We start from the raw sequence: 12,343 nt of genomic DNA on the forward strand, positions 1-12,343 counted from the left end.
TACCGCCAGTGCTGGCGGTATGCTTGGCCCCCTATTACGACATTTCCGCTGGGCCAGCAGACGGAAACAAAGTTTCTGTCCACTGGCCCAGCGGAGAAGTCACATCAACATTGAAGCCGGCTCACATTAGAGCCGGCGGCAATGTTGATGTGCACCGGGTGCAGCGGCACCCGTCGCACGTTTCACTGCCCGTAATTCGGGCAGTGAAATGCACGATGGGGCTGTGCCTGGGGGCCCCTGCACTGCCCATGCCAAGTGCATAGGCAGAGCAGGGGCCCTCAGGGGCACCCCGAGTCCTCCTTACCGACAGGCTGGCGGTTGGGGATTATGAACGCCCGGAGGAAGCCTGGCGGTATAGTGGAGGGACTGGCGGTTTGACGGTGGCGAATGCGCCATGGTCATAATATGCTGGCGGAACACTGCCAGCCTGTTGGCGGTGTTACCGCCAGTGTTCCGCCAACCGCCAGGGTTGTAATGAGGGCCATAGTGCATTGCCATAGTTGAGTCTACTGGTAATGAGGGCCTGAGTGACCATGCACCTAGTGTGCATGGGGAGCCATTTGAGGATTTTGCAAAACATTCCGAAGGTGTGGCAGCAGGATGTCATCATGGCATTGATTTGTTTGTTCATTGAGAGCTTGCCATCAAGGATGATGAAAAGGTTTCTGGCATAGTCTCTGTTGTTGGGCATAGGACCCAGGTCAGGTGGCCACCAGCAAGAGTCCGCGGGGAAGTTCTTATTTCCGTAGATCTGGATCTCGGTTTTATCTGTGTTGAGTTTGAGGCAGTTGTCTTGCATCCAGTTTGCTACGTGGTATATTCAGGAGGTGGAATTGGTCCTGTTGGTGGTGTTTGTGTCAGTGAGGGAGAGGATGTGTTAGTGTCAATGGCATAGTAGACAATTTTGATGTTGTGGGTTCTTATGATGCAGGCGAGAGGTGCCATGTAAACATAGAACAGGGTTGGACTAAGGGATGAGCCCAGGTGAACTCCGAAGACGAGCTGCTTGAGTTTGGAAGTGAGCATGGAGAGTCTGACCCATTGTATCCTGTTTGAGAGGAAGGAGGAGATCTAACTTATGGCAATTTAGGGCTCCTCATTCCTGACGAATGAAAGTGCCATGGAGACGGTGTTGAACGCTTAAAAGAGGTCGAGCAGGATAAGTGCAGCGGTCTCTCCTTTGTCCATGGATGTCATCTGCCAGGAGGGTGGTCTCAATAGTGGCACAGTGGTTACTTTTATAATTTGGAAGAATACCTACACATCTCATCATATGGTCTTTAATATACACAGAAATATGTTGACCACTTCAGTCGGTTGAGTTTAACCCCACCATTTTAACCCGTAGACACTGGGGACAATAAACATTTTTTGAGGTCCAGCAAGAGACAGTTTTATTCATTTTCCTTATCCTATGCACACCTGATCCCACACCCCCTTCTTCGTAGGATCCACCCCGAGTGCTCCCAGACTGTTTTGAGGAGGAGTGTAGCACACAACCACTGGTGGTGTGAAGAGGGGCCCTGTGGTGAATCATGCCACCCTTGGGTGGGTGAGGGCGTTCGTCCTTTAATCATGAACCGTCCGTTCATCAAAGTAACTTTCTAGCTTCCTGATCGAAGAAGTTGCACCCTTACATGACCTCTGTCCACATGCACCACTTGTATTTCATTGAAAGAAAAAACACTGCATTAGCTTGTCCAAGGCCAGAACTTTTGGCTTTGTTAATGCTTGTTCGTAAAGGTGTAGATGTCAATAGTATTGTAAAACAGGTTAACTGTTGGTTTTCTTGCAAGGTTTACATATGTCCTTTCTCAAAAGTTGTCTTGTCTCCTACAATACTTCTGTGTACATTTAATGGTTGTTTTGTATGTTGTTGTTGCGGTTCTTTATTTCCTTCTTTTAATGATAAAAAGTGCCAAGATACTTCAGTGGACATGCAGTCAATAAACATAAAAGTAATAATAATATTTTTTCCTTCACTTTCCTTCCCATGTCTAATCGCTGAATGCAGTGTCCCTTTTAGTTCGAATTGTTCTTTCGAAGTGTTGCCCTCTGAGTACTTTTCCCTTTTTCTACTGCATTTTCCCTCCCAACTTACACTGCTCTCTCCTTTTCCAGCCCTACTTGCTCCCTTGTTAATTTGGAACACAAAGCCCACCCAAGAAGCCATTTCTCACCCACATTTTTTTTAAACAATGTTTTTTCCACTCCTCCTTGCTCCTCCTTTTGTGTACATTTTTGGTTGTGAGCTTCTTTCATACATCATTTCTCTGCTTAATCCTAACTCTACTCTACCAGCCTCTAACTTTATCTCATTACTTTTTTTTTGTTGTATTTATTGTGCTCCCTACCAGGAATTCACTGCAGAGTTCCCAATGTTTTTTTACCTTAAAAAGTTTTTTTGTAAAATTTTTTTTTTTTAGTAATTTAATTTTGATAACTGTTTTCGGAGTATAGTGGTTCTATTATTTCTGACCACACTGCTTTTTCTATTGTTTATTTTTTTTTTAACCACTAAGTGGTTTTTCAATTATTTGGGATCTCAACTATGTGTTCCTATTACTGTGTTCAAATCCATTGGTGTTCTCTGGGAACACCCACCGCTATGCCCATGGAACGCCTCTTTGAGGCAAGCAGTGTGGCTTTGCGTCATCTCATAGATATGATTGAGAGGCCTGCGCCACAGGAGCGTCTAAAAAAAAAAAAAAAGAGACGCTTTGGGGACACAGGCCTCTTGTAAATACCCCCTAAGTTATTATTCTGAGACTAATTCATGGGAGCTGTGCAGGTGCATTAAACAGAATATAGTATGGACGGTAAGTGGACTTCATTAGATTCAACCTGCTCATTAAAATTAACATTTAGTTGCATTATCGAAAATGCATAGGTCGGTGTCCCTGACTTCCAGTAGTTACTCAGTGGGTGTTCCCAGATTTTAATAATGACTGAATGGGGTCCTCGTGGTCCAGTAATGAGTGAGTAGGGCTCCAAAAGTAAGAACCACTGATGAAGACTATGAATAGTGTTCAGATTTGTGCATGATGTTTGAATTGTGTTTATGGTTAAGGTCCGTTATATTATGGGCCAGATCTACAAGAAACTGGCACAGTGTTGCGTAAAAATAGCCGTGCCGCACCAGTTTTGAAACGCAGGGATGCGTTAGAATTACAAGAATATGGCACATCCCTGTGTTTCCCTCTGCACTGGCACTAAATTAAGCTGCCTGCACCAATGCAGGCATCCATGCACCATAGTGCAAGAGTGTCTGGGTTGAGGGAAGTAAAGGTGTCCCTTCTTGCACATAAACAATCTACAATGGTGATTTGGCACTTCTATGTGTGCTGCAGAATGGAGCACACATAGAAGTACCAAATTGTTATTTTTGAATGATTGTTTATGTGCAGGAAGGGGCACCTTCCAGCACATAAACAACCATTCATGGCCTTTTGCTCACACATGGAAAAAGCAAAAAATGAGGAGGAATAAAAGTATTTGTTGTGCCATACCGCTCTGCATGAACATCACCAGAACTGAGATTGGCTATTGGGACAAATTGTGCAGCTTGGGTTTAGTAAGCACCAGTGTTCTTTCCCTAAAACTGTACCATTGCTTCCACAATTAGCACACCTTTGGCACACAGATAAGTCCCTTGTAAAGGGTACCAGTAGTACCAAGGGCCCTGTGGCCAGGGAGGTTCCCTAAGGGCTGCAGCATGTGTTGTGCCACCCTAACGGACCCCTGACGAAACACATGCACACTGCCATTGGAGACTGTATGTGTTGGTGGGGAGAAAAGGGCAAAGTCAACATGGCATCCCTCTCAGGGAGCCATGCCCAGAAAGCACTGCCTGTGGCAGAGGTAAGTCACTCCTCTAGCAGGCCTTTCAACCCTAAAGCAGGGTTCAATAATTTACAGATGAGGGCGTAGTTGCATCAGCAATATTTGCCTACAGTGTAAGTCCATTCTTAGACGTTGCAAGTGCAGAATGGCCATATTAAGTATATGGTCTTAGAGTTTGTCATTACAAACCCCACAGCTCCACAATTGCTTCACTGAATACTGGGAAGTGTGGTATCAAACTTCTCAGCACAATAAACCCACACTGATGCCAGTGTTGGATTTATCCTAAAGAGCCCAGAGGGCATCTTAGAGATGTCCCCTGTATTTTACCCAATCCTCTAGTGTAGGACTGACTGGTCTGTGCCAGCCTGCCACTAGCAGACACGTTTCTGACCCCTTGGGGTGAGGGCCGTTGTGCTCTCTGAGGCCAGAAACAAAGCCTGCTATGGGTGGAGGTGCTTCACACCCCCCCTGCAGGATCTGTAACACCTGGCAGTGAGCCTCAAAGGTTCAAGCCTCTTGTTGCAGTGCCCCAGGGCACTCCAGCTAGTAGAGTTGCCCGCCCCCAGACAAAGCCCCACTTTTTGCCGCAAGTCCAGTGGGAAAATTAGGGAAAGCAATAAGGAGTGACCACCCCAGCCAGGACCACCCCTAGGGCGTCCAGAGCTGAGGTGACCCCCTCCCTACAGAATCCTCCATCTTTGTCTGGAGGAAAGGGACCAAAAGGGTTAGGTTTGAGACCCTCTCCCCAAAGGGAGCGGACACAAGAAGGGTGTAGCCACCCTCAGGGAGTGTAGCCATTGGCTATTGCCCTCTGACACCCCTAAATCCAGGATTTAAGGGCTCCCTGAATCTAGTTCATCAGATTCCTGGCGATCTCACACAAAGAAAGAAGAAGGACTGCTAAGCTGAAACCCCAGCAGAGAAGAAGGAAGCCGAAAACTGACTTGGTCCCAGCCCTACTGGCCTGTCTCCTGCTTCAGAGAACCTGCAAAAGAAGGTGACACGTCATGCAGGTCCAGCAACCTCTGCCATGCTTCCAGTGGGCTGCCTGCATCACAGAGGACCAACAACTCCTGTCCAGAAAGAAACTCCATCTAAGGATCCACGAGTCCTGACCATTCTGCACCGACGCCCATTTCCCGTGTCCTGGTGGCCCAACCAACTAGAGAGGATGCTCAGGTGATTCAGAGCAAGCGCCCATCCTGGGATGACCTCTTCTGTCCCCAACGATGACGCACCATTCCATAAATATGATACCCGGCTGGTGCACAGAAATGGTGCAAGCCAGTGCTAAACTTTTTGGTGCAAAACTGAGTTGGTGCAGTTTTGCACCAAAAAGTATAAATCAGAGCCAAAGTTTGCCTGCCTTAATACTTGCAATATATACGCGTGTTTGACGTCTTTAGATACAAGCTGACCTGTTTTCTTTTGTCCTTCCGGTATCAATGACGAAGACAACATCGGGTATTGTAATCCCAGTTTCAGCAATATTGGTTGCCAAGACAATCTGAAAAGAGAGGAAACGTCTACAGCTTATCAAGGGCTCAAAGTCCAACATCTTCACGTGAATTTCATAGCTGCACAACACCACATTTGTTCTTTAAGGTAAACACTTCACATTTTCATGAATAGTGAATTCGATCTAACTACAATACACAGAAGTGCCAAAATAAAAAAATGCAACCAGCTGACATTATAGCATATTTATCTGAAATCATTTGAACAGCTTTCTAACCCCAAACTGTTTTCTAGTGATCCTACCTCATATGTTTTGTATAGTATGTGGCCACAAAGAGAACATTCCAGGAAGACTGTTTACGGATATTACTCACTCATTTATCTATCACAAAGTGATGCCTGCGCAGTGAGGAGCAGGTAGGACAAAAATCACATTTTCCTGTAGATCAGCACTTTGAAGGAGTTGACTGGAAGCATGTGCCTATGTTTTGAACGTTAAGTGACTACATTTGAACAAAAATTTTAAAAGGATGGTTGGTTGGAACAGTAAAAATGTAATAAAAGCAATAGAGAAAATAAAGCAGGATTGGACTGACAAACAATGAAAGATTCATATAAAAAACGCTGATGTCACAAGGACTGAACATAACCTGGAATTTTAAAAATACTTTTGTGCCTAAACAGAGAACAAAACTGTTTGGCAGAGGTTTCTCATGCCATACCTCACTCAATTTAAAAAGTGATCTTCCAATGGCAGACCCTATCACATACTGATGTAAAATTTACTTACTTTCAGTAATGCTCTTTCTGGTGGATACTCTATCTAACCTCGGACTCCTCACATTTAGAATATTTCCCCAGGTGCCAGACTAGAACTGGAAGGCTTTCATAGCAATGCTCCCAAGTGCAGCTAGCTGGTGCTGTGCGGCTCTGTGTTGGCCTTATTTTGCCCCGTAAGTGAAGGAGAGGAGTCACAAAGTTCCAACCCTGGGTGACAACGTCAGCTTCTTGCTTGACTCTTTCCATACTCTCATAAGTGGAGCACTAAACAATTATCAGTACTAGTATCCTGATCTCTAATTTGCGACTTTTTAGATGGCAAAAAGTGGCCACTCTGCAGAGCAGGGAAGTCGGAGGGCAGTGAGTAATCTGAGGTTAGATAAAGTATCCACCATTCTTCTTATGGATACTTCTAATCCCAGATTCCTCACCTCTAAAATAGATACATAAACAGAACCTTCTGAAAGTGAAGGATCAGATTAGAAAATCGTGCAGGACTGAATGGGGGAAATGCCTCTCCTTTCAGACCTGGCTGACAAGGCAGTAGTGCTTTGTGAAAGTCATTGACGCCCATGTCGCATAAGTAATCGCAATGAAGTAGACAATCTTTAGTGTAGCAGATGCAGTGAGCAGGTGTGCACTGGCTGGAAGGGAGTACAGATGAGAAACATCAAGGCCAAGGTAATGTCCCGATGTGGCATCACAAACTGTTGAGGAGAGAGTAACCACAGCACAACAGGTTATTTTTTCAACAAAATCTTTTCATTCTTTTAAAACCACATTAACAAGCTGGATTCGGCCAGAGAGGCAGAAAACCCTCTTTTTATTTATTATTTACATCCCATTTGCAAGGGGCAGTAATTTCTGCACTCAACTCTGTACAACCCACAAAAAAACCCAATCAAATCTAGTCATATGTACCTTATGCAGCTTAAAAAACATGCGCAAAGCACTCCGTCCAGACACAGTGGCGCATTCCATTCCCCACAACAGGTGATTGCAACAAGGATGGCTGTACAGGTAATGCAAACAAATTGACAGGACAGACAAATCACCATTAATAGTGCCCACTTTAAGGCCATGCTGGACTAATGCCAAATTTAATAAAATACCCAAGAGTTTGGCTTACAGTCTATCTTGATGATTCTGCACCAGGCTACAAATTTGTCCAAGCACCCGGAGAAAATGGACTTCGTAGATTGATGCCTGGCAGCAAGGATGACATCCACAACTGTTAGATCGGACATAGTCAACTGGTGTCACTTAATCTCCAGGCACAGAGATGTAGATTGCATAGGCAAGGGTGCAGAACCCTGCCCTGCTGCTATGGCAGAAAATCCTCCTGAAGGGGAAGGTTGATTAGGAGACAGATGCTCATGCCCAGATGTTCCGGCTACCACACTCTTCTAGCTTAATTCAAAGCCAGTATGATGACTTGGGCCTGGTCATTCCTGATCTTTTTTAGAACTTGGGGCAGAAAGGCATACAGAAGTCTTGTGTTCCATTCCAGCCAGAATGCATCTCTTTGAAAGAGTTTTCGTAGGAACAGCAGTGTACAAAGGTTTTGACACTGCGTGTTCTTGATAGTGGGAAAAAGATCAAACCAGGGTTCCCTCAACTTCTGGAAGATGCCCTGTGCCACCTTGGGATGCAGATGGCATTCATTATCCATGGCTGAGCACCTCCGCTTTCATGTTCAGAGATCCCATCTGGTGGTTCACAATCAGGGAGACTCCTTGACGTTCAAGCTATAACCAGCGGTGCAAGGCATCTTGGCACAGGACCCCACTCCACCCTGTGGGTTGCAGTACCACATGGCCATAGATTGTTCTGTGAGAACCTGCACCAGGATCCAATTAGTGGATGGCAGGAAGGCTGTCAACACCAGACAAATAGCCCACAACTCCACGTACAGACATGCAGCCAGGTTTCCACTGGAGACCATAGTCCTGTGACCTCAACCTCTCCCAGGTGGCCTTCCCAAATGAGCAGTGGCACATCCTTCACCACCATCAGCTCTGGGTGGGAAAGGGATATGGGCATGCCACTGGTACAATTGTAATTGAGCTGCCCACACTGCAGATCTTTGGCAGTCTCTTCCAAAACCTGAATGGCTTCCAACAGGTTTCACTGGTGCAGGATCCACTGAGACTTCAGACTTCACTGCAGAGCCTGCATATGCCACCTTGCACAGTTGACAAGCAGGATGAAGGAGGTTAACAGGCCAAGAAGCCTCAGAACTGCTGTCTGCAGAATCCAGGACTGAAGCTGAAATACTGGGATCATTGTCTGTATGTCTTGGACTCCTTGTGACAAGAGGGAAGGCCCTGAACTGCACTGTGCCCAAGACAGCTCCTATAAAAGAAAACCCCTGCGAAGAAGTCAGGTGCAACTTCAGCTCATTAACTGGGAACCCCAACAATGACAGGAAGTTCACTGTTATCTGGAGGTAGTCCCTGACTACCTGTGGCGGCCTGCCTTTAACAGCCAGTTGTCAAGGTAGGAAAAACTGATCTCCCCAACTTCCAAAGTTGGGCGGCGACCATCACCATGATTTTTGCAAATACCCGATGGACAGTGGTGAAGCCGAAGAGGAGGGCGGCAAACTGAAAGTGCTTTTGACCTACAAGGAACTGCAGGTAACGTCTGTAGAATGGCAGAAAGAGCAAGAATGGGGGAAAATCAAGTGCCCAATAAGATGTTCGTGTGGGCTTCAATGAACATAATGAAGGGCTAAGATGAGGTTTGCCCAGGTTGCAAAACATCTGTGAGAATATTTGTCTGGATATGAATGGAAGACAGTTGTAGGTCCAGGATCTCAGCCGCTATTCAGATTTCCACAGCAAAAGAGGCACTCTCCTCTCCTCTACTGGCCAAAAGACAAATTCAGCCATGTATGACGTATGAGAGGAAGTATCAAGCCCACTGGCCTCCTGTAAGTCCATGTAAAGACTGTCACCATCATAAATAGGGGTATTCCCCATCCTCACCACCACCATTTCTGAGTGGTGGCAAGCTCTGATCAGAGTCGGAGCCAAAATGACAATGGAGCATCTGAGGGCACCTTTACAGTAGGAGAAGCGTAGGGTCGGACTCAAGCAATGTGAGGACCGGGGCGCTGTAGCAGATTCAGAGCTGGACTTCGTAAGGGTCAAGCCAACAGCGATTCAGGGTTAGACATTGGTATCAGGTCCTCTGCCGGGGTCAACATTGATGAAGAAGACCAACGTCTATCTCAGAGTCAGTGTGAAAGTTTGCACCAGAGTCAGTGCTGAAGCCAAGATGGGTCCAAGGGGCTCAGACATCACTGAGGATGGATCTCCCATCAGTAACCCTATTGAAGGTCCCCATGGAACGTTTGGCACTGCAGAGAAGCCAGAGAGAAGAATGCCAAAGATACAGAGCCTTGACGTGCTGCAGCACTAACAAGTACCTGGATAACTTAGGTGTATCAGGATCAGCTGCAGAATCGGCTCCTCAAACTTACATTAGGAGCAAAATTCGAGGGCACATTTATGCCCTCATGATTTCTCTTTAAAGAGAGAGTGGTGGGATGGGGCCAGTCCCACTTCGCATTCTTTCGTTTACACTTTGACTTCTCACACAAAAGACCTCAGGAGCAGGTCTGGGCCCTTGACTTGGAGCTAGAGAAGGACTTAAACAAGACATGTGACTTCTTCCTCTGTTGAGCAGCATATAGCTTTGATTCGCGGTCCTGGTTTGCCTTCGGGTGCATGAGGGCCCAGCCATCGCATGACTTGGAGTCGTGTTCTGAGCCAAATACTAAACACATTCTGTGCAGGTCCTTGACAGGCAACTGTTTTCTGCAGTCATAGCATGGTTTAAAGCTTCTAATTTTAGTAGAGGAGGACATTTCTTGGAACACTCGATTTACTTTTGAAAATTGTAGTAAGTCTGACACAAGTGAAAGCAGTTTTTACAACTTTTAAAACAAAAAAAAATTACATTTTCTGCTATGATTTTACCCAGCATCCACCTTTTTAAGATATCACTGCATTTCAGAATATCCACTTCATCAGGAAGTGACATCACTGGTTCCTGCCACAGCCATCTTTGAAAGAAAAAGTCACCTAAGTGAACCTCATTTTTCAGCATCCATCACTACAGAAAGTGTCATCACAAATATCGCAGCATTAACCTGCTTCAGGTGCTTCCACAGCTAAAGGCAAATACAGACATGGACATTAAGGGGCATATTTAAGAGCCCCTAGCCCCACCGGAGCATTACTTTTATTGATGTTCCGGTACTGCTATGCCCTGCGTCGTATTTACAAGGTGGCTTTAAGCCACTTTTTGTGGCTTAACAGCACTTTGTAAATAAGGCCCATTTGCGTGGAAGGAGTGTGTAATGGGTGTTGTGGGTGAGCCACAGCAATAACCATTGCATTTTGACGCTGCCTCAGATTTAAGAGTTTTCGTAAACCTGAGGCAGCACCAAAATCTAACGCCACTCCAGGGGTGGTGTTAGCAAGGCGCAAAGAGGAGTAATACTTTTATTCCTCCTCATTTATTGCTTTTTCTATGTGAGCTGCATTCCGCAGCACGCACAGAAAGAGCAAAATGCCAGAAATTATTGTTTATGTGAGGGAAGGTGTCCCTTTCTGCACATAAACAATCATTTGAAAATGACGCTTTGACACTTGTGTGTGCTGAATTCTCAACAATGGTGCAAGGATGCCTGTGTTGGTGCTGGCAGCTAAATTTAGCGCCAGTGCAGGGGACAACACATGGGTGCGCCATATTCAATTAAATACGGCACATCCCTGCTATAGGAGGCTGGCCTGCCTTATAGTGGGTACCTGATGGTACTTACACCTTGTGCCGGGTCCAGTTATCTCTTATTAGTAGATTAGTAGTGTTCTAGCAGCTTAGGCTGATAGAGGTAGCTATAGCAGAGCAGCTTAGGCTGAACTAGGAGACATGCAAAGCTCCTACTATACCACTTATATCAAATAGCACTATATCAAAAGAAAACACAATACTCAGAGTTATTAAAAATAAAGGTACTTTGGGGCATATTTATACTCTGTTTGCGCCGGAATTGCGTCTTTTTTTTTTACGCAAATCCGACGCAAAACGAACTCCATATTTATACTTTGGCGTTAGACGCGTCTAGCGCCAAAGTTCATGGAGTTTGCGTCATTTTTTAGCGTGGACACCTACTTTGCGTTAATGATATGCAAGGTAGGCGTTCCCGTCTAAAAAATGACTCCGAGGCATGTGCGCCGTATTTACACTCCCGGGCAAAAATGACGCCAGGGAGTGGGCGGGTAAAAAAAAAATGACATCCAGCCGCTTTTGCGTCGTTTTTTAACATCTGGTCAGGGCAGGCGTTAAGGGACCTGTGGGCTCGGAAGGATCCCAGAGGTGCCCTACCATGCCCCCAGGGACACCCCCTGCCACCCTTGCCCACCCCAGGAGGACGCCCAAAGATGGAGGGACCCATCCCAGGGAACTTAAGGTAAGTTCAGGTAAGTATTTTTTTTTTGTGGCATAGGGGGGCCTGATTTGTGCCCCCCTACATGCCACTATGCCCACTAACCATGCCCAGGGGACATAAGTCCCCTGGGCATGGCCATTGGGCAAGGGGGCATGACTCCTGTCTTTGCTAAGACAGGAGTCATTTCAATGGGGGTTGGGAGTCAAAAACAAATGGCGCAAATCGGGTTGAGGCAAAAATTTTGCCTCAGCCTGACTTGCCCCATTTTTTGATGCCCAAGCTCCATATTCCCCTACGCCGGCGCTGCCTGGTGTAAGTCATTTTTTTTACGCACACCAGGCAGCTCCGCCGGCTAACGCCGGCTAAAGTCATTGAATAAATACGGCGCCCGCATGGCGCTTCAGAATTGCGTTAGCCGGCGTTAGATTTTTTGACGCACAACTGCGTTGGCGCAGTTGTGCGTCGAAAAGTATAAATATGGCCCTTTATTTTAGTGACAATATGCCAAAAGTATCTCAGAGGATATACTCCTTTAGGAGGTAAGTAAAATACACAAAATATACACACAAACCAAAATTAGGTAAGTAAAACACTTAGAAAAGTAGTGCAAACACTGTAGAACACTATAGAATGCAATAGGAGACAAACGGCCTAGGGGCAACACAAACCATATACTCCAAAAGTGGAATATGAACCACAAATGGACCCCAGGCGTAGTGTAGTGTGTAGAGGGTCGCTGGGAGTGTAAGAAAACATTAAGGGTGTCCAAGATACCCCACCCCAAGACCCTGAAAAGTA

At 45.9% G+C, this 12,343-nt stretch overlaps 1 protein-coding gene across 1 annotated transcript in view; it reads right to left on the reverse strand.

The window, feature by feature from the left end:
* DHX29 (DExH-box helicase 29) overlaps window positions 1-12,343 on the reverse strand; it is a 935,315-nt gene that overhangs the window by 159,433 nt on the left and 763,539 nt on the right. The window contains exon 18 of the mRNA XM_069222079.1: window positions 5,265-5,353. Within this exon, the coding sequence (XP_069078180.1) occupies window positions 5,265-5,353 (89 nt within the window). The remainder of the gene's footprint in view (window positions 1-5,264; window positions 5,354-12,343) is intronic.

Source organism: Pleurodeles waltl, chromosome 1_1 (assembly GCF_031143425.1).
Source record: "Pleurodeles waltl isolate 20211129_DDA chromosome 1_1, aPleWal1.hap1.20221129, whole genome shotgun sequence".
In the NCBI taxonomy this organism is placed as follows: domain Eukaryota; kingdom Metazoa; phylum Chordata; class Amphibia; order Caudata; family Salamandridae; genus Pleurodeles; species Pleurodeles waltl.